The sequence below is a fragment of the Elgaria multicarinata genome, chromosome 7 (assembly GCF_023053635.1).
Source record: "Elgaria multicarinata webbii isolate HBS135686 ecotype San Diego chromosome 7, rElgMul1.1.pri, whole genome shotgun sequence".
NCBI classification, from domain to species: domain Eukaryota; kingdom Metazoa; phylum Chordata; class Lepidosauria; order Squamata; family Anguidae; genus Elgaria; species Elgaria multicarinata.
The window spans coordinates 720,369-741,200 of NC_086177.1; the positions used below are offsets into that span (position 1 = coordinate 720,369).

Here is a 20,832-nt window from a genome sequence, read left to right on the forward strand (position 1 = left end):
AGATAGGATTGAGCTCTTAGTCAGTAATTTCTCCCCCCTGAATCCGATTTTTTAAAAAAGTTGGTGTTACATTGGCTGCTTTCCAGTCCTCTGGCATAAAAGTTGTTCTCATCAAACTTATTTTTTAAAGACCCTCATAAAAATTATCTTAAAGTAACTCTTTTATATTATATTTCATCATGACATACGGAATTTAGAAAACAGCACTGTAAAATTCTCTTGCAAGCCCAATTCATCGCGGGGATTTTTTTAAGGAACCCTCCTTCCACGCGAAAAACCATTATTTATGATAACAGAAATGGCTAGTCAACTACAGCTTTACCAACGTCAGTGAGAAACAGGACTTAGCCTAATCTACTTCACAAGACTGCTAAAACGATCATCAACCCCCGCGCGCCTTACTGTGTGGACACAGCGCTGGGCTAGAAGCACCCTTGGTCTGACCCAGCCTCGGCGCTCTTCTTACGTGGAAGAAGAGAGAAAGGATAGACATCTGTTAAACAAAAAACTTTATTCTGCAAAGCTCTTGACCGTCCCCCTTTCTCCTTCCGTTTCTTCTGTCTTTTCCGTCCCCTTCTGCCAGGCTAGAACACTTCTTGCTCCTCAGCTTGGACTCACCACTTCCGGGTTGCTAGACAGGAAACAGCCCTACGGCCGCCCCTATCTCCATGACAACCGCTGCCTCCTTCCGTTTCATCGGGCGCTTGCCGTCGACGTCATCCATGCGCTCCTCTTAGCTGACGTCAATCAACTGTTCTCCGTCTGTTTGCCGTGTAGGTTTGTGGACATGACGGAAGCGAAAGCTCCAGAGCCTCTGGAAATCGAGAACCGGTAAAGCGTCGAGTGAAAGGGGCAGGCGATGTTGGGAGCAGAGCGGGAGGACTCGGGGTGGGGACGGGGAAGGGAAGACCGTGGGGAGTGAGGGGATCAGCGCAGTGGGGTCTGTGGGGAGGTCTGTGGGGAGTGAGGGGATCAGAGCAGTGGGATCTGTGGGGAGTGAGGGATCAGAGCAGTGGGGTCTGTGGGGAGTGAGGGATCAGAGCAGTGGGGTCTGTGGGGAGTGAGGGATCAGAGCAGTGGGGTCTGTGGGGAGTGAGGGATCAGAGCAGTGGGGTCTGTGGGGAGTGAGGGATCAGAGCAGTGGGGTCTGTGGGGAGTGAGGGATCAGAGCAGTGGGGTCTGTGGGGAGTGAGGGATCAGAGCAGTGGGGTCTGTGGGGAGTGAGGGATCAGAGCAGTGGGGTCTGTGGGGAGTGAGGGATCAGCGCAGTGGGGTCTGTGGGGAATGAGGGGATCAGAGCAGTGGGGTCTGTGGGGAGTGAGGGGATCAGAGCAGTGGGATCTGTGGGGAGTGAGGGATCAGAGCAGTGGGGTCTGTGGGGAGTGAGGGGATCAGAGCAGTGGGATCTGTAGGGAGTGAGGGATCAGCGCAGTGGGGTCTGTGGGGAGGTCTGTGGGGAGTGGGGATCAGCGCAGTGGGGTCTGTGGGGAGGTCTGTGGGGAGTGGGGATCAGCGCAGTGGGGTCTGTGGGGAGGTCTGTGGGGAGTGGGGATCAGCGCAGTGGGGTCTGTGGGGAGGTCTGTGGGGAGTGAGGGATCAGAGCAGTGGGGTCTGTGGGGAGTGAGGGATCAGCGCAGTGGGGTCTGTGGGGAATGAGGGGATCAGAGCAGTGGGGTCTGTGGGGAGTGAGGGGATCAGAGCAGTGGGATCTGTGGGGAGTGAGGGATCAGAGCAGTGGGGTCTGTGGGGAGTGAGGGGATCAGAGCAGTGGGATCTGTAGGGAGTGAGGGATCAGCGCAGTGGGGTCTGTGGGGAGGTCTGTGGGGAGTGGGGATCAGCGCAGTGGGGTCTGTGGGGAGGTCTGTGGGGAGTGGGGATCAGCGCAGTGGGGTCTGTGGGGAGGTCTGTGGGGAGTGAGGGATCAGAGCAGTGGGGTCTGTGGGGAGTGAGGGATCAGAGCAGTGGGGTCTGTGGGGAGTGAGGGATCAGAGCAGTGGGGTCTGTGGGGAGTGAGGGATCAGAGCAGTGGGGTCTGTGGGGAGTGAGGGATCAGAGCAGTGGGGTCTGTGGGGAGTGAGGGGATCAGAGCAGTGGGGTCTGTGGGGAGTGAGGGATCAGAGCAGTGGGGTCTGTGGGGAATGAGGGGATCAGAGCAGTGGGGTCTGTGGGGAGTGAGGGATCAGAGCAGTGGGGTCTGTGGGGAGTGAGGGATCAGAGCAGTGGGGTCTGTGGGGAGTGAGGGATCAGAGCAGTGGGGTCTGTGGGGAGTGAGGGATCAGAGCAGTGGGGTCTGTGGGGAGTGAGGGATCAGAGCAGTGGGGTCTGTAGGGAGTGAGGGATCAGAGCAGTGGGGTCTGTGGGGAGTGAGGGATCAGAGCAGTGGGGTCTGTGGGGAATGAGGGGATCAGAGCAGTGGGGTCTGTGGGGAGTGAGGGGATCAGAGCAGTGGGGTCTGTGAGGAGTGAGGGGATCAGAGCAGTGGGGTCTGTGGGGAGTGAGGGATCAGAGCAGTGGGGTCTGTGGGGAGTGAGGGATCAGAGCAGTGGGGTCTGTGGGGAGTGAGGGATCAGAGCAGTGGGGTCTGTGGGGAGTGAGGGATCAGAGCAGTGGGGTCTGTGGGGAGTGAGGGATCAGAGCAGTGGGGTCTGTGGGGAGTGAGGGGATCAGAGCAGTGGGGTCTGTGGGGAGTGAGGGGATCAGAGCAGTGGGGTCTGTGGGGAGTGAGGGGATCAGAGCAGTGGGGTCTGTGGGGAGTGAGGGGATCAGAGCAGTGGGGTCTGTGGGGAGTGAGGGATCAGAGCAGTGGGATCTGTGGGGAGTGAGGGATCAGAGCAGTGGGGTCTGTGGGGAGTGAGGGATCAGAGCAGTGGGGTCTGTGGGGAGTGAGGGATCAGAGCAGTGGGGTCTGTGGGGAGTGAGGGATCAGAGCAGTGGGGTCTGTGGGGAGTGAGGGGATCAGAGCAGTGGGGTCTGTGGGGAGTGAGGGGATCAGAGCAGTGGGGTCTGTGGGGAGTGAGGGGATCAGAGCAGTGGGGTCTGTGGGGAGTGAGGGGATCAGAGCAGTGGGGTCTGTGGGGAGTGAGGGATCAGAGCAGTGGGGTCTGTGGGGAGTGAGGGATCAGAGCAGTGGGGTCTGTGGGGAGTGAGGGGATCAGAGCAGTGGGGTCTGTGGGGAGTGAGGGATCAGAGCAGTGGGGTCTGTAGGGAGTGAGGGATCAGAGCAGTGGGGTCTGTAGGGAGTGAGGGGATCAGAGCAGTGGGGTTTTTTCTGAACCATTCTAAGATATATGTTATGTTTGGTCATTGTTTAAACATGTATACAACGGTACCCTTAATGGCCTTGATGTCGTATCTCTTTTATTTGGGGGGGGGGAAGGGGGGAACCACGGTTGAGAGTTATGTATGTTTCTTTGGTGCCTGCTGGGCTGCGTTTGGAAAGATAGGTCCGTCATGGTAAGTAAATGGAACCTCCATGTACAGAGACAGTCCGGACTAGATGGACCCTTAGTCTGATCCAACAGGGCTCCTCTTGTGACCTTATGTTCTTAAGCTCTGTTGCTCAGCTGAATGGATAACGCATGTAGATAAGTGCTTTTCAACTGAAATTCCTAGAAAGATTACAATACTAAAAGCATAAAACAAACAAATACTGAGATCATATATTATATACCATAAAATTCTGGCATGAAACAAATGAATTAAAAGCCCTTAGAAGTTAAAAAAAAGTTTTCACCTGCTGCTGGAAATCTAGTCAGCGCAATAATACAAATACACATAAACACTATAAAAACATAATATAAATCAGTGTAATATGAAAAGTGTTTATCCCAAAAAATACAAAATATCCGCTCACTCCCCAATCTAGAATGACCTCCACAAAAACATAACTAATGTCCAAATGTCTAGGAAAATAAATTTGTCTTCACCTGGTGCTGAAAATCTTTAAAGTTTTAGGTGAGCTTTCTTCAGGAGAGAATACCATAATTGTGGTGCTGTCACAGAAAAGGTCCATTCTCTAACAGCATCACCACCCTGACCTTCTCTTGGAAGGGGCACACAGGGAAGGGCCTTTGGCCAACCACAGGAACCAAGGAAGAAGTGGTCTTTGAAGTATTGGGAGTCTGAAGCTATGCTGGGCTTAAAAACCAGCACTTTGGATTTAGCCCAGAAGCAAATTGGCAATCAATGCAGGCAACCAGGACTGGGCCTAAATGCTCACATTGCCAAGCTGCACACCTGCTGCTTCAGGGGGAATATGGCCCATCCAGAACGAATCACATTTTCTCCTTTCAGACAGAGAAAACACCCACCAACAGAGCCTCAGTCTTGTCTGGACTGAGCCTCAATAGGAAGTGTTTTTGTTATTTTAAGGAAAATAAATCAATTTTTAAGTTAGGTCTAATTGTATTCCTCATTACATAATTGGGCAGATAGTGGGGCCAAAACATGTTGCTCATGAGCCCTCCTGCACTGTTTAATTCACCCCAATACTGATGGCAATAAGCATATCTCTCTGCAAGATATCCACTACTCTCTGGGCAAAGTGAAACTAGCTTGGGGGTGGTACACTCTTTACTTTGCCCATATAAACATCTCAATTTCGAACTTCAAAAGTGGAGCATAAATAGCCTTTAGTATTTATTTATTTATTTATTTACATGATAGCCAAAGGGTAAAGAGTAGTTCTTATAAGTAGTGTGACAGTCCTTTCCCTCAGGCTTACAGTCTGAATTTAAGACATGACAAACAAGAAATAAGGGGGAGGGGGGATAATCTCTTTGAAGAAATTGTGATGGTGACAATTCACTTATTATTATTCTCCAGCTCACAGGGCAGTTGGTTGGAAAGGCTCTCTGTGGCTCGCCTCATTTTTTTTATTGTTGTAGCTGTTATATTTAGTTGTTTTTATCTGTGCTGTTTCATCTGTGAGGGGAGGAGGAACCCAGTCCCTGCTTCATGAAGTAGTAGCAGCAGCAGCAGATGGGGAAGGCAATAGCAGTTGACATTGGCGGTGGCTGCTTCTCCTGCACATAGGCCGTTGGGTAGAATGGCTTGTGTGGAGTGAGGAGAACCCCAGCCCAGCTTGGTGAAATAGAAACTGCAGGTGGGGAAGACAATGGTGGCAGATCATAGAATAGTAGAGTTGGAAGGGCCCTATAAGGCCATCGAGTCCAACCCCCTGTTGAATGCCTAGCTGTCTGCTTCTTCCTCTCCTGCTCACAGGCAGTTGGGTGGAATGGCCTCTGTGAAGGGAGGAGGGGCTGGACATGGGGCTCATCTACACCAAGCATGATATACCATTATGAAAGTGGAGCCACACTACTGCTTTGTAGTGATATTGATGTGCACTGCAGGCTCTACACTACTGCTTTATAGTGGTAATGAAGTGCACTGAAAACTGTTGGGGCCCATGACACATCTACACCAATCAGGATATAACACTATGAAAGTGGTATGAAAGTAGTATATGGTACGTGTCATGGGCCCCAACAGTTGTCAGTGCACTTCAATACCACTATAAAGCAGCAGTTTGGCTTCTGCCTTTTATATACCACTTTCATACCACTTTCATAGTGGAATATCTGCTTGGTGTAGATGAGCCCCTAGTCTCTGTTTGCTGACGCAGCAGCAGACGACAGAGAAAGAAGTGGTGACCGTTGGCCTCATTGGCTTCTTCACTGATGGTCAGAGGTGAGATGTTTAAGGTAGGGGCATCTTCTCCCATATTAAAATTGTCAGCATTGGCTCTCTTGTGGTTCCCAATCCCATGTATAATTCGTTTGAGGGAAAAGACCTTTTCTGTGACTATGAGAGCCATCTAGTGAAGCTGTTTTGGGTGGTCAGGGTCCTTCTACACTCTGGCCCCCAAGAGGGAATTTCAGACCTTTCAACAGACCGCTGTGACCACTTTGCAGACAAAATCACTCGGATCCGTTCTGACTTGGATGCTATTGTTGATACAGTCCCAGTGGATGTAACTTTGGCACCTGCTTGTCCAGTATTATTGGATTCCTTTCATTTTGTACAGTCCAATGATGTGGACAGGGTCCTTGGATTGGTGAGAGCCACCACATGTATACTAGATCCTTGCCCTTCCTGGCTTATAAAAGCTGCCAGAGGGGGACTGGCTGAGTGAGTAAGTGGAGTGGTCAATGCCTCCCTTCACCAAGGTAGGGTGCCAGCCTGCTTGAAGGAGGCAGTGGTAAAACCCACATTGAAAAAGCCCTCCTTGATCTTCACGGTATTGGATAACTACCGTCCAGTCTCCAACATTCCATTTTTGGGCAAGGTATTAGAGTGTGTGGTGGCCTCCCAACTCCAGGGATTCCTGGATGAGATGGATTATCTTGATCCATTTCAATCTGGCTTCAGACCTGGTTATGGGACAGAAACAGCTTTGGTCGCCTTGGTGGATGATCTTCGCCAGGAACTGGACAGGGGGAGTGTGTCTCTGCTGGACCTCTCAGTGGCATTTGATACCATCGACCATGGTATCCTTCTGGGCCGCCTTGCTGGGATGGGACTTGGAGGCACTGTTTTACAGTGGCTCCATTCCTTCCTGGATGGGCAGACCCAGAAGGTGGTACTGGGGGACTCCTGTGCGACTCCTTGGCCATTGGCCTGTGGAGTCCCTCAGGGCTCTGTTTTGTCCCCCATGCTATTTAACATATACATGAAACCGGTGGGAGAAGTTATCCGGTGTGGTTCCACCAGTACGCTGATGACACCCATCTCTACTTTCCACCCAATTCCAAGGAAGCGGTTCCTGTGCTAAACCGGTGTCTGATGGCAGTAATGGATTGGAAGAGGGGGAACAAATTGAAGCTTAATCCAGATAAGACAGAGGTGCTTCTGGTCAGTCGAAAGGCAGATCAGGGAATAGGGATTCAGCTTGTGCTGGATGGGGTTACACTCCCCCTGAAGACATAGGTCTGCAGCTTGGGTGTACTTCTGGATTCAGCCCTGAGCCTGGATGCCCAGGTTTTGGTGGTGGCCAGGAGTGCATTTGCACAGCTGAAGCTAGTGGGCCAGCTGCGCCCGTTCCTAGAGATGTCGGACCTGGCCATGGTGACATGTGCCTTAGTTACATCCCGATTGGATTACTGTAACGCGCTCTACGTGGGGCTGCCTTTAAAGAGTGTTTGGAAACTCCAGCTGGTTCAAAGAGCTGCAGCCAGTTTGTTGACCGGGGCTGCTTACAGGGAGCATTCAACTCCCTTGTTAAAACAGCTCCACTGGCTTCCAGTCTGTTTCCGGGCACAATTCAAAGTGCTGGTTATGACCTATAAAGCCCTATATGGCTCGGGTCCAGGTTATTTGAAAGACCGTATTCTCCCTTATGAGCCTGCCCGTGCTTTAAGATCTTCTGGAGAAGCCCTTCTTTCAGTCCCACCATCTTCAGAGGTGTGCTTGGTGGGAACATGGGAGAGGGCCTTCTCGGTGGCTGCTCCAGTGCTCTGGAACTCTCTTCCTGGGGAAGCTAGACTGGCTCCCTCTTTCATGGGCTTTCGGAAGCAGGCTAAAACTTGTTTGTTCCAGCAGGCCTTTGGAGAGTAATTTGGTCCTCCATCTTTGTTAATGACTTATAATTTTGTTGTGTATTTTAATATATTTTTTTAACATTTCTTTTCCTATGTTTTAAAATGTATGTTTTAAACTTTGTAACACTGCCTTGAGGCCCAGTATTGGGCAAAAGGCGGGATACAAATAAATATAATAATAATAATATGTTTAGGTTTTGGAACGCCTTGCTCAGGGAGGCTGGACTCACTGCTTCTTTGGTAGCTTCTTCCTTTTTAGGAAGTGTTTTGTCCTGTAGAAGTTTGATTGAATTGTCTGGCTTTTACTGTTTGACCCTACAGAGTATTTAAGCTATAATTGGTTTTAGTGGAAACTCTATCATCTCCCTAGTAGACTGATTTCATGGTTCCTCGATATTTTTTATTTTAACTGTTTGTTTTTAATTGTTTTTATCTGTTAACCTTTTATATGTGCTCTTTTCTTGATTATGTTTCTTGTTTGATTGCGTTTTATATTCTCATTGTTAGCTACCTTGAACTTTTTAAGGAAAGGCAGTATATTGATGTTTTAAATGGACAAATTAGTTGTGCATTTGTGAGTTCTTTGTGTTTCTACTTTGCTCAGGATCATTGACCTATGCCATCAGTTTCCCCATGGCATTACAGACCAGGTGATTCAGAATGACATGCCCCACATGGAACCTCACCAACGGGCTGTGGCCATTAATAGGCTGCTCTCTATGGTAAGAACTTCCCTGTTTCTATGAGACTGCTTACTATTGGTGCTGAATAAAAAAAGAGAGTGGTTCTGAAGCAGTGTTCTGAAATTAAATCTATTATGTCTGATTTGAGAGTAGGTGGATATCTAGTTTGCTGAGTGTGCCATCCTATGAGTACATATTAAAACTGGTATACCTTAATAGTGCCAAGGTTCTTACCACATAACCTCAAATCTACTTGGAGCCATTTCACATATTGTACAACAGCAAATCCCAGTTTACCACTAAATTAGATTCGAGAACTGCAACTCTGGGCTCTCTGACAATGGCACCTGTGTACTACACCCATCTGCAAAAATATTCACACATTACAATTTAGGGTTATGTATACCTTAAAAGTATAATATATGCAGTGGCTTTCAGAGGAAAAATAAAAGGTAAAAAATCTTAAGGGGAAAAGTTTTGCTTTTTTCCTGACTCCAATAGGAAACAAAATTAATCTTGTAGCAAATATAAAATGAAATTGGATTAATTTAATAACTGAGGACTTCATGCTGCTTCTTAATGTAAAATCTTTATTATAGAAATGTGGCAAACATTAATATGATGTATGCTCTTTTAGGGACAACTGGATCTTCTGAGGAGCAGCACTGGCCTCCTCTATAGAATCAAGGAATCTCAGAATGTTGGGTATGCTCTGTTGTAGAAGGATCTACACCTTTTCTGCTTCTGCTACAATTATGTCTATCAATTTCTACATAATAACCATGATACTGTAGAATGGGAAATTACCTGAGATGTTTCAGTAGGAGAAACAACATTTCTAAATGATCAAGCTAGTAGAAAGATCTCATCTTTGTGTCATAGTCTTCTAGTAATTCTAATTCCTTTCTGATAGATAAAAATACATTTACCTCTACCTTGATCAGATCCAATTTGAGCTTCCAACACAAAAATCTGTTCACCTCTTATTTTGTCCTCTTGCAGTAAAATGAAAGGATCTGACAATCAAGAGAAACTGGTATATCAGATTATCGAGGATGCAGGAAACAAAGGTAGTGTGTATTTATTATCCCCCTGTGGCTTACTTCACTGTACCTTTTGTGAAGCACTGTACTGTAGCTCTTTAATTCTTGAACGCAGTGCTAGTTCCAAAGATACTTTTAAGTTTTATTTTACTTGGAGAAATAACATTGGAAAAATACTTGCCCAACATGTGTTTGATGAAAAGTGAAAAACACTCAGCACCAAAATGTTGTCAATGAAATGCATACCTCATTTCCCTTTGTCTTGATTTGAACATTATCAAATTGTCATGTTTCTTTAAGATCACTTCACCAATTACCATACTGTCATGTTCTTAAAAATGGCACTCTTCCTGAACTAGCTTGCTCCTGTTAACTCTTCCCCTCTGCTGTGTCAGTCGTTCTATCCACCTTTGCAATGAGGAAATGAGATCCTATGGTCCTTTGCTCCCTTTGCTCCATAAATTTTGCATTTGAATTGGCGCCAATTCATATCTGTAGAGCAACCATCTTTGATTTGCTTAGTGGGGTGGTCAGGGTTAAGACTTCTATTTCTTACAGAGGTGGAGGACCTTGTAAACAAATGGTTGGTAGAATGGCCCTTATACCAAAAGCAGAACACAATTGTCAGCAACCAAGTCGATTCCTGCAATTCCTGATCCTCTGGACCAGTGCATTACCTTCTTCTGAGGACTTCATGCTGCTTCATGTCAAATCTTTATTATAGAAAGAATAATAAAGTTATGAAGCCTCTTCAGGAGGCTTCATATAGGTGTTTTAGCAGGATTCCTTTCCTCAATTCACTTAACTGTGAGAGTGTTTCCTAGAGTTAAGAGAGTTCATCTCATCCTCTAGAATTTCCCAATATTCATCCTTTCAACTTTTTTTCCATATGCAAGGGAACAGAAAGAAAGTGTTGTTATGAAGAATCCAAACTCGGGATATCGAAATGGGGGTCTTGCTCCAATACCTCACTACCCACAGAATAAAACTTTAAAAGTTGTAAATTTATGCTTTCAGGAGAAATGCATATTGTAATACTACCATCTTTTACAGCAGAAGTAAATGTCTTAGGTTTGTTGTTTGAGTTAATTTGCCAGAATCTTACTTGGACATTTTCTCAATATACCTGGCATAAACAAAGTAAAGCAAATCCCACCTGTTGAGATAAAATATTATTCAGCACATATTTAACATGCTGTGTAAGTCCTGATAAAGTTGTGGGGTGGGCAAGCAGCAAACTGGAATATAAGAATTTTCTACTTATTATTCAAATATGCTTTTTGCATTGTTTTAGGTTTTTTTCTGATGAGATGTATAGGCAGTTACTCAGCCCCAAATAAAAACTTTACAGGCTTCCCACTAAGTGGCACAAGAGCTGGCCGTGCCCTCATTGATTTCAAAGTACTGCAGTAGCTCAGTAGACATCTGTGATTTAAACACCTCATCTGAAAGTGCACCTAAAATCTCATTAAAGTCCCCTACCACAATCAAATAATCATATGCAATATCAACCAATTTACTAAAATATTCATGAAACATTATTAGGCCCATACACATTAATCATAACAATAACTTTATTTGAACAATCAAAATCAAGAAATGACCTCAGAATCAATAACCACCATGTTGAACTGAAAAGTATTAAAATAGCAACCCCTTTAAACCTTTTTAAAGAAATACTTAATTGAGTAATTTTTCTACCTTTTAAAAACAGGCATTTGGAGTAGAGATATTAGGTATAAAAGCAATCTTCCCTTAACGGAGATCAACAAGATCCTGAAGAACTTGGAAAGCAAGAAACTCATTAAAGCTGTGAAGTCTGTAGCAGTGAGTAACTCAATAATTTTGAACTAACTGAATGGTGCAATCTATAATGTCTGTTATGAGAGTTGAGCAGGATCAAAGAAACCTCCGTTGGATTAGCTCTGGCTTTTTATTATAGGATCCGAGTGTCTTTAAAAAGTATCTGTACTATCAGATGAATGTGCAGGTGAGCTGAGTCAGAGAACTACTCTTCTAGGGGATGTTTCAGATATTGACCTGGGACTCATGTAAAGAAGCAAATTATGGATTAATTAACCTAAGATTTGCTGTGGTGTGTGTCGGTGTGAACCGTTTCCAATTTAAATATGCAACTTAAATATGTTAGCTCTACACATATTTTGTTTCTCAAGCTCTCCTGTTTAAACATTGTCCCCTAGCTATGCCTTCACTCCAGATGTCTCTAGTGGAGCCTACTACTTTTTCAAGATTTCTTCAAGAAACTGCATCACAAAATACTACTAGCCAATGAATTCAAGAACAGTCATTCAGATGGCAGCTGTTCAGCTGCCATCTGAATGACTGTTCTTGAATTCATTGCCAAAGGAGACCATTGCCTCTCCTGCCCAAGGTCCTCATAATAAAAACACAGCACAAATGTCTAAACATAGCATCAGTTGACTAGAGCTCTGCACAGTCCAGCTGCCATTGGTAGCCATGTTTCATCTAACATGTTAACATGCAAGAGGGAATTGGGTCATTCTTTTATTATTTAAAATATTTTTATACTGCCTTTTAATGAGAAGCCTTCTCAGTGTAGTTACAAGATAAAACTAAAGCAATAACATGTAGAATACAATTAACTAAAATAGCAGCATAAACCACTTAAAATAACAGCAATAATGAAATAGCAACCCTCAAAGATATAAAATAAAGATCAGCACTTTGCATCTAGATGTGACCCTAACCTGGGCTGAGACCAATTTGCTACCCATTGCAGCTCATAACGTCAGGGGTATATACAATACCAAAGTATACTTGCTACTGTATGTCTCCAGCAGATTGATCCTTTGGAATGGAGTCTCAGAGAAATTCAGAGACAGTTCAGACCAATAAGCATGGACTTCTTCACCTCACCAATAAACTGGAAAATACCTAATAGGAGGACACACTATCATAAACATAGCCACCAGACCTCCTATAAATCTTTCTCCCATTCCCTCTTCTGGGGAGAGTCCTTCACAAGCTCAGGCATGAATGGGAATCAGTAATTCTTATAGCACCTTTCTAGCCAAGCAGACTTTGGTTCTCAGAGATAATCCACCTATTCACAGTGCAGCTGCAGTTCCTCCCTGACAAATCAAGCCTGCCTAAAGCCCAGTAGCTCATTCAGATTCAGCATGGTGATTGAACCAAAACACTCTATAAAATTCAGCTATGCAACAGGTTGTCATCAAGACTCTAATATCTTCCAGGAAGCCCTGTACAAGGGCATGTAAAAGAAAATGGACTACCAAGTGCCTGTACTCAAAGAAACTCTAGCCTTTCTTCAACTGGGCCTGTAAGATAGGGGCTCAGACCCAACACTCTCAGAAAACAGGCTTCAACCCTCTCTTCCACACTATCAAAGTCATGTGATAGTTCAATCAGCACCCTCACTCTCAGAGATTCCCTTGCAGAATAACCCTGCTCAACAGTTCACAGATTCCTCCACTAAAAACTCTGCAAACTTTTCATGTCTTCTTTTGAACCATTGAAATAGATGTCACTAAGGCTTCTATCATTCAAAATCAAAACTAACTTGTTTAGTTGCAATAATATATGCATGTAGAGTGTTGAATAATAACACTTATTATGTGTTATGGCAAAATACCTGCTATGCATTTTCCTAAGAACTGAGTGACGACTGGATCAATCCTTTATCCCAAAGGTTAAATACACTTTTTCACAGATCATATCAAATCTTCCATTTGGGGGCAGGGTGGAGAGGGCAGTTGCCTTCCAACTCCAAGCGGTCTTGGATGATGCACATTTTCTAGACCCATTTCAAACTGGCTTCAGAGTGGGATATGGAGTTGAGACAGCTATGGTCGACTTAATGGATGATCAACGCCTGATAGTCCAAGAGCCAGGAAGGTTTTATTTACCCGAAGAGTGCAAAAGCTTCGTGAATACTTCTTGTTTATATATGGCATAAGTATCTCAGAAAAGTGAGTCTTACAAAATTCCAGTGGTGGGGGGCTGCGTTATGACATCATCAATATGGTTGCCGTGCTATTATTAGTTGCCACATTTAAATATGATAACTTCTCACCCGTTTATGCTACAGAGATGAATTTTTTTTCTGAAATGTTTCAAATACTTTTTGACAAATACTTTTTGTAATTACACATTTTTGTTAACTCCATTAGTTTTGGAGATAATTTCATTTGAACATATAAAATCAATGTTCACTTTTGAAAGAATATTCAATAACAAAAAAGGTGCATTTTTTAATGAGGATTAAGAAAATGTATAATAACATGGGGTTCACCCCAACACTTACGGAATTATGAGTGATATCTCGTTATACGACCACTTTCTCAGAATTGTATGATTTTACAGTTTATCTTACAGGGCTTTCATTTCAAAAGCATCCAACCTAAATATCTCTCGATCTGATGCACAGATCATTTTGAACATGTTAAACCATGATTTTTACAGTTGAACATGTTCATATGTTCTTTACAAAATTTCAAACAGGATGAGTATGATGAAATGTTTAAAAAGACAATTTATTAGGTTGAATTGTTTTTTACAAATATTTTTAAAATCTTCAGCAAAAATTTACATTTTACAAAATAAAAACTATGTTCTGTGAGAAGGGTTAACAAATAAATTTCATCGGATGTCCTCTTCACTTTCATTGGAACTGCTATCATCACTATCAAAATCACTTTCCTAGTCTTCTTTTTCACTGTCCTCTTCTGTGGCCGTTTCAAGATTTTCAGGGAGTGCTGGACCATCGTACCATTTTATGTGGTACCTGCCGTTTTCCAAGTCCCAGCCATGTTCAGCAGGATCTAGGCGGTCGTTAGGTTTTCTACAATCTGCTTGTTTCCACAGCCATGACACTGAATTGCTTCTTTTAATCTTTTGGATCAAAGCAGGTTTAGATGGAGGCAGCATTGTTGGGTCAATCCCTTTAACTTTGGAGAATGCCTTAGACTGGATCTTAGGTGTTGTTTTCTTCATAAATAGACTGTATCTTACTTCACTATGAAGGTATCACAGCAAGTAGCTGCTGAGTGTGGAGAGTCTTAAATCTTGGTTCATTACAATCTGGCTGTGGCTAAACCTGCAATCATGATCCAAAATCAAGAAAGCCCTCACTTTGACAATCTCTTTGCATCATTCCAAATACAGTTAGCCTACTTTGGCGTTGTTGGATACTATCTCGAAAGTTCAGGGATTGACTATATTCTTTCAGGGGGCGAAATTCTGGCATTTCTCGGAGGAAAGCATTTCAACAGATGTAAACGAGTACACATCTTACTTTCCTTGTCTCTCGAAAGCTGCCTTTTCCAGAAGTTTATAGAACAACTACAAAATAGTACATTAGAAGAACTTCAAGATCAGGTGAAAAACTAAATGATGACCTTTCTCAAGATATTTTTGGGAAAGTTTATTGAAAGCTCAAATATAAAGCAAGTGTATGATGAGTTCAATGAATTCAAAGTAAAAACAAGATCAGGATTTCATGGAAAACTAGCTCAGTTCTATCAATAGTGCATTGATTTAGTTAACATCTACAAATTCTTCATCAGAGCCTCTAGGACAAGTAACCTTGAAATATATGTGGATGCCATGGAGAAAATGATTCCAGCCCTTTTCTCAGGCAAGAAGCTGAACTATGCTCGATGGATGACGGTGTATCTCCTGAAATTTCTCAACCTAGGAACTGAATCCCCGGAAGTCATATATGCACTTTCTCAAGGTGGTCCAGGCATAAAGCACTCTAGTAACTCATTCTCTTTTTTTTTTTTTTTAAACACAAAATAAACATCTTACAAAAAGAAACAACAACACAACATACTACATACATTTTGAATAAATGTTGAATACATATATATTAAGTAAATATTATCTATAACCTATCCTATCATACAGTATAACCATTCTTAACATATAAGTGCACCCCCCAACTCGGGATCTATTCCTGCTTCCAAAATCTCATGCTTTCTTCCGCTGGCGGTTTCCCTCTTCCCTTAGAAAACACAAATATTAGGAACTGTTTCCAAATTCCTTCAAACTCATTTATTTTGGTTATACCTTTCCTCCAGTTAATATTACAAGTCAATTTATCATTAATAGCTATATCCCAAACTTCTCTATACCATTCTTCAATAGAATATTCCCCCTGAATCTTCCAGTTCCTAGCTACCATCAATCGTGCTGCAGTCAGCAAACTCGACATCAATTCTTTAATTTCTTTTCCACATTTTAAATCTTCAAATAGTGACAGTAATGCAATTTTTGGTGTTTGTTCTATTTTCATTCCCACTATTTCTTCAATTTCAAAAAACACCATCTTCCATAATCTTTGTACATATTTGCATTCCCACCACATATGTAAATACGTTCCTTTTTCCTCACAACCTCTCCAACAATTTGCTGAATGCTGATTATCTATCTTATTCAATCTAATCGGGGTTAGGTACCACCTCCACAAAATTTTAAAGTAATTCTCTTTTATTCTCACTGACATACTTCTCAACACTCTTTGTTTCCACAGTCCCTCCCAGCTCTGTTGCCCTATTTGTACCTTCAAATCTGTCTCCCATACCGTTTTTCCTGAGCTATCCATTAGCCCCTTTTCGAACAATATTTTATATATTTCGCTCATTAACCCTTTTAAGACTATACTTCCTCCTTTACCTTTTTCCTTATTTACTATTAACCTGGTGTTTGACACTTATGGCTATCAAAGTATAAAAAATTGTGAACATGAATGGCGAACAACTGTACCAACTAGTGACATCAAAGTAACAGGTGCAGTTCAGAAAACACCCCCCCCCCAAAAAAAAGGCAGTTGATGCACTTTGGAATGAGCAGTTTAAAACACCCCTTATATCTTTCCTATGCAATGTGTGGAAAAATCAGAAGTATGCTTCACTTCTGGCAGGCAAAATTCTCTTTGTCAGAGCAGAGACTATGGCCACAGCTAGACCTAAGGTTTATCCTGGGATCATCCAGGGTTCACCCCTGCCTGAGCATTGGATCCCCTGTGTGTCACCTAGATGAACAGGTTTGACCCCTGGACGATCCAGGGATAAACCTTAGGTCTAGCTATGGCCTCAGTGTTACAAATACACCAGCAAGGATGTCAGTGTTGAGGCAACAGTGGTGCCTGATCTTGCTTGCCATCATCAAGAGGCAGGCACAAGGATTATTTGGCACATCCAGCATACATCACCGGTAAAGAATATCCTGGTTAGAGCAAATGACACTGATGTGTTGGTTTTGTTAATTTGCCATCAAAAGCACTTCCTAAACTTTCAGGTTTGGTTTGATTATGGAGTGTCTTCTAACAACAGCAGAAGGATGATCAATGTAACTTGTATTACAGAGGAGCTTGGACATGATCTGGTAGAGGCCTTGTTTTACAGGGCCTTATTTCACAGCTGCATTTGCAAGACAGGGAAAAGTTAAACTCGTTGAAATCATGAAAAAGAATGAATTATGAATTATTATACATTGTCTTAATCCTCATTAAAAATGCAACTTTTTTGTTATTGAGTATTCTTTCAAAAGTTGTATAGCTTTTGAGTAAATCATGGTTAAATGTCACAAGTAACCAATGTGAACACTGATTTTATATATTAAAATGAAATTATCTCCAAAACTAATGAAGTTAACAAAAATTTGTAATTACAAAAAGTATTTGTCAAAAAGTATTTGAAACATTTCAGAAAAAAATTCATCTCTGTAGCATAAAAGGGTGAGAAGTTATGCATATTTAAATATGGCAACTAATAATAGCGCGGCAGCCATATTGATGATGTCATAATGCAGCCCCCCACCACTGGAATTTTGTAAGACTCACTTTTCTGAGATACTTATGTCATATATAAACAAAAAGTATTCACGAAGCTTTTGCACTCTTCGGGTAAATAAATCCTGCTCTGGCTCTTGGACTATGAGTATTGACATGACTAGTTTGTCCGTGCTGGTATTCCGGACCTCTCAGTGGCTTTCAATACCATCGACCATGGTATCCTTCTGGAATGCCTATGGGGTTTGGGAATCGGGGGCACTGATCCAGTGGTTCTGGTCCTACCTCTTGGGTAGGTTCCAGATGGTGATGCTTGGGGATAGCTGCTCCTCAAAGAAGGAGCTGTTGTATGGCGTACCACAAGGCACCATTCTATTCTCAATGCTGTTTAACATCTACATGAAACCACTGGGCGAGATCATCCGGAGGCATGGGGCGGGGTGCTATCAGTATGCTGATGACACCCAAATATATTTCTCTATGCCTCCGATAACAGCATCAGCTAAGGATAGTGTGTCTGTTCTGGATGAATGCTTGAAGGCAGTAATAGGCTGGATGAGGAAAAACAAACTGAAGCTGAATCCAGACAAGATGGAGGTGCTTGCTGTCTAGAGCTCTGACCTGTGTTTGGAGGTGTGTCAACCAGTTCTGGATGGGGCTGCACTCCCCCGAAAGACTGAATTTGCAGTTTGGGGGTGCTCCTGGTTCCGGCGCTCCAAATGACAGTCGAGATAGATGTGATGGCCAGGAGTGCCTACTATCAGCATCTACTGTTGAGCCAGCTGTGCCCTTTTCTAGAGTTGGAAGACTTAAAGACAGTAGCTGGTAACCTCAAGGCCCGTCTTCTACAATGCGCTGTACATAGGGCTACCATTGTACCTAGTTTGGAAACTTCAATTAGTTCAAAATATAGCAGCCAGGTTGGTCACTAGTACATCTAGGGGTGAGCATATTACCCCAACATTAAAATCACTCCACTAGCTGCCAATTAGTTTCTGGGAAAAGTACAAAGTGTTGGTCATTACCTTTAAAGCCCTACACGGTTTGGGTCCAGGTTACCTGCTGGATCACCTTCTCCCATACATTCCACCCGGCACACTCAGGTCCTCTGGGGAGAACTTACTTCAGTCAGCCGAAACTAGGCTAACAACTTTTACCCGGAGGACCTTTTCTTCTGTCGCTCCCAGATTGTGGAATGGCCTGCCGGAGGAGATTTGTAAAATTAACTCTCTCTCTCTGTGAATTTAAGATAGTTTTAAAGGCTAGCATTTTCCGGCAGGCCTACCCAGATGAATGTAAAATCAATAATTTTTAAGATGTGTTGATTTGTTGGAGGGCAACCAGGCTGATCAGGGGTCTGGAAACAAAGCCCTTTGAAGAGAGACTGAAAGAACTGGGCATGTTTAGCCTGGAGAAGAGAAGATTGAGGGGAGACATGATAGCACTCTTCAAATATTTAAAAGGTTGTCACATGGAGGGCCAGGATCTCTTCTTGATCCTCCCAGAGTGCAGGACATGGAATAATGGGCTCAAGTTAAAGGAAGCCAGATTCCGGCTGGACATCAGGAAAAACTTCCTGACTGTTAGAGCAGTACGACAATGGAATCAGTTACCTAGGAAGGTTGTGGGCTCTCCCACACTAGAGGCCTTCAAGAGGCAGCTGGACAACCATCTGTCAGGGATGCTTTAGGGTGGATTCCTGCATTGAGCAGGGGGTTGGACTCGATGGCCTTGTAGGCCCCTTCCAACTCTGCTATTCTATGATTCTATGTACTTATGTTGTTCCCCACATAAAGGAATCTAAAGGGAGAGAAATACATTATTATTGTTGTGGTTGGAATCCATCATTGCTTCTTTAGTTTCAAACCTTTTCACTCTTCAGAGCTCATTAGGGCATTGTAGACATTTTCAGAATGCTCAAGATATATATCCAACACACATCCTCCTTTAGATAAGCATTGTCTTGGTCTCCTTTCATCCCATTTCCATGAGAAAAAAATGCTATGTACAGTATATCCCTGTCCTTTTTGCACATTCAGTACACTCCACCAAAACAGCTGCCACCTCAGTAGCTCTGCGTTTAAACACCCTGATCTCAGAACTGCTGTTTGGCCTTTGACAAATACATTCACAAAACACTAAAAACTGGATACCTATGTATCTGTATAGGCTGCATTTGGCTGGAGAGTGCTGCAGAAAGTGCTCTCAGCATGAGGAGAAATAGCCATTGTCCCACCCAGGCTATTGCCCTATATTTTCATCTCCCACTCTGAATACTCTGCCACACCAATAGAGAAAGGAACATTGATACTTACCATGAAAGCTTATTCTTCTTGGTGCGCAGAAAGTATCCCAGACCTACTCTTTCTTGCATTTTAGTGGTTGTCTCTTGATACATAAATAAATTCACTTCAGGCCATAATACACACCCCTTCCAAATAAGTTCGTTCTCTCTCTCTCTCTCTCTCTCTCTCTCTCTCATCTAATGTTCTGACAGCTATTAGTTATTGTCAGGATTTTCTCCATAAGCATGAAGAGAAGGGGCGTTCTATGAAATGAAGAATAGCAAAAATGAATCATAATGTGTTTTCCGTGCCTCTTGAGCTTGATGGGGAGAGCCCACTCACCCTGTGCTCCAACAAGAAGAAACCTTCATGGTAAGTGCCATGACACAGGCTCCTAACACCAGACCTCATGTCTGCCACCACGTATTATGGGGCGACACAGGCTCTGAACACCAGACCCGGCCAAGGCTACTCCCTGCTCAAGCCAAGCACCACCACTTGGTACCCCTGAGGCAAGGGATAAGAACCACCTTCCTCCAAACTATGTGGAGAAAGGGGTTTAAAATGGAGAAGGATTTTAATATATATAATGCGCTGTGAGTTATATCTGCTTAGGTGAATGATTGTCAGAGTGGGTGTTATATGTATAAACTTAAGATGATAAATGCCAAACAGACACGTGGGATTTTTGTGGTAGTTTTAAAAACAAAACAATTAAATTTTATTTTTAAAAGTTCATAAGCTTTGTTTCAAATAACAACATTTAAAAACCTTTTTGAAACCTTTCATACAATCCGGTCACTCATTCACATTCGCACTTTCCTTTTTCTCACACAATCACTCTTGAACTTTCTTTATTATCAGTATTGATTAATATACTTCCACTACATGCACACCACACTCTAAAGACACCATGCACTACACTGACCCTCAAATTTCCCAGAACTTAAGTACCATAAATACAGAGAGCACTATAGACTCTAAGAGTACCTAACAAGTCTCCCTGAAAAGCTTTTCCTGAAAAGAACTAGAACTCACAATCCCCTGAGTCATTCCCTTATATATCACTCCTCCCCCCTCCCAAGACATTCTAACTCCGCCCACTCAGACCAACATTCTAAAAACCACAGACTTACAAACTGCAGACATACATTTGGAATTGACTTGTGGGGTGTAACGCCACATATTCCCCCCCTTTTTTATAAAACCCGAGTATGGGGCTGGTTTAATACCTGGACCTGTACATAGGGTTTGGGGAAATAAAATGGTTAAACATTTATACATAACAATTAATAGTAATAACAATATATATATATACATACAAACCTCTTGGCAAATCAAACTAAGCATAAGAACTACATTTTTATTAGTCCACCTTTTGGCTCCAATTTTAAAGTCTAGGAGCATCACAATGTCCACAACAAAGTCTCACTTTACTGGTGAACTGGACGATTCCTGGCGAGACAGTCCATCCGCGATGATGTT

General features: G+C 43.2%; 1 protein-coding gene across 1 annotated transcript in view; it reads left to right on the forward strand.

Annotated features, from left to right (window-relative positions):
- Positions 1 to 755: 755 nt before the first annotated feature.
- Positions 756 to 20,832, forward strand: part of POLR3F (RNA polymerase III subunit F) — a 39,159-nt gene continuing 19,082 nt past the window's right edge. Inside the window, exons 1-5 of the mRNA XM_063130032.1 lie at positions 756 to 831; positions 8,146 to 8,263; positions 8,862 to 8,929; positions 9,227 to 9,294; positions 10,982 to 11,094. Of these exons, the coding sequence (XP_062986102.1) occupies positions 788 to 831; positions 8,146 to 8,263; positions 8,862 to 8,929; positions 9,227 to 9,294; positions 10,982 to 11,094 (411 nt within the window). The 5' untranslated portion in view covers positions 756 to 787. The remainder of the gene's footprint in view (positions 832 to 8,145; positions 8,264 to 8,861; positions 8,930 to 9,226; positions 9,295 to 10,981; positions 11,095 to 20,832) is intronic.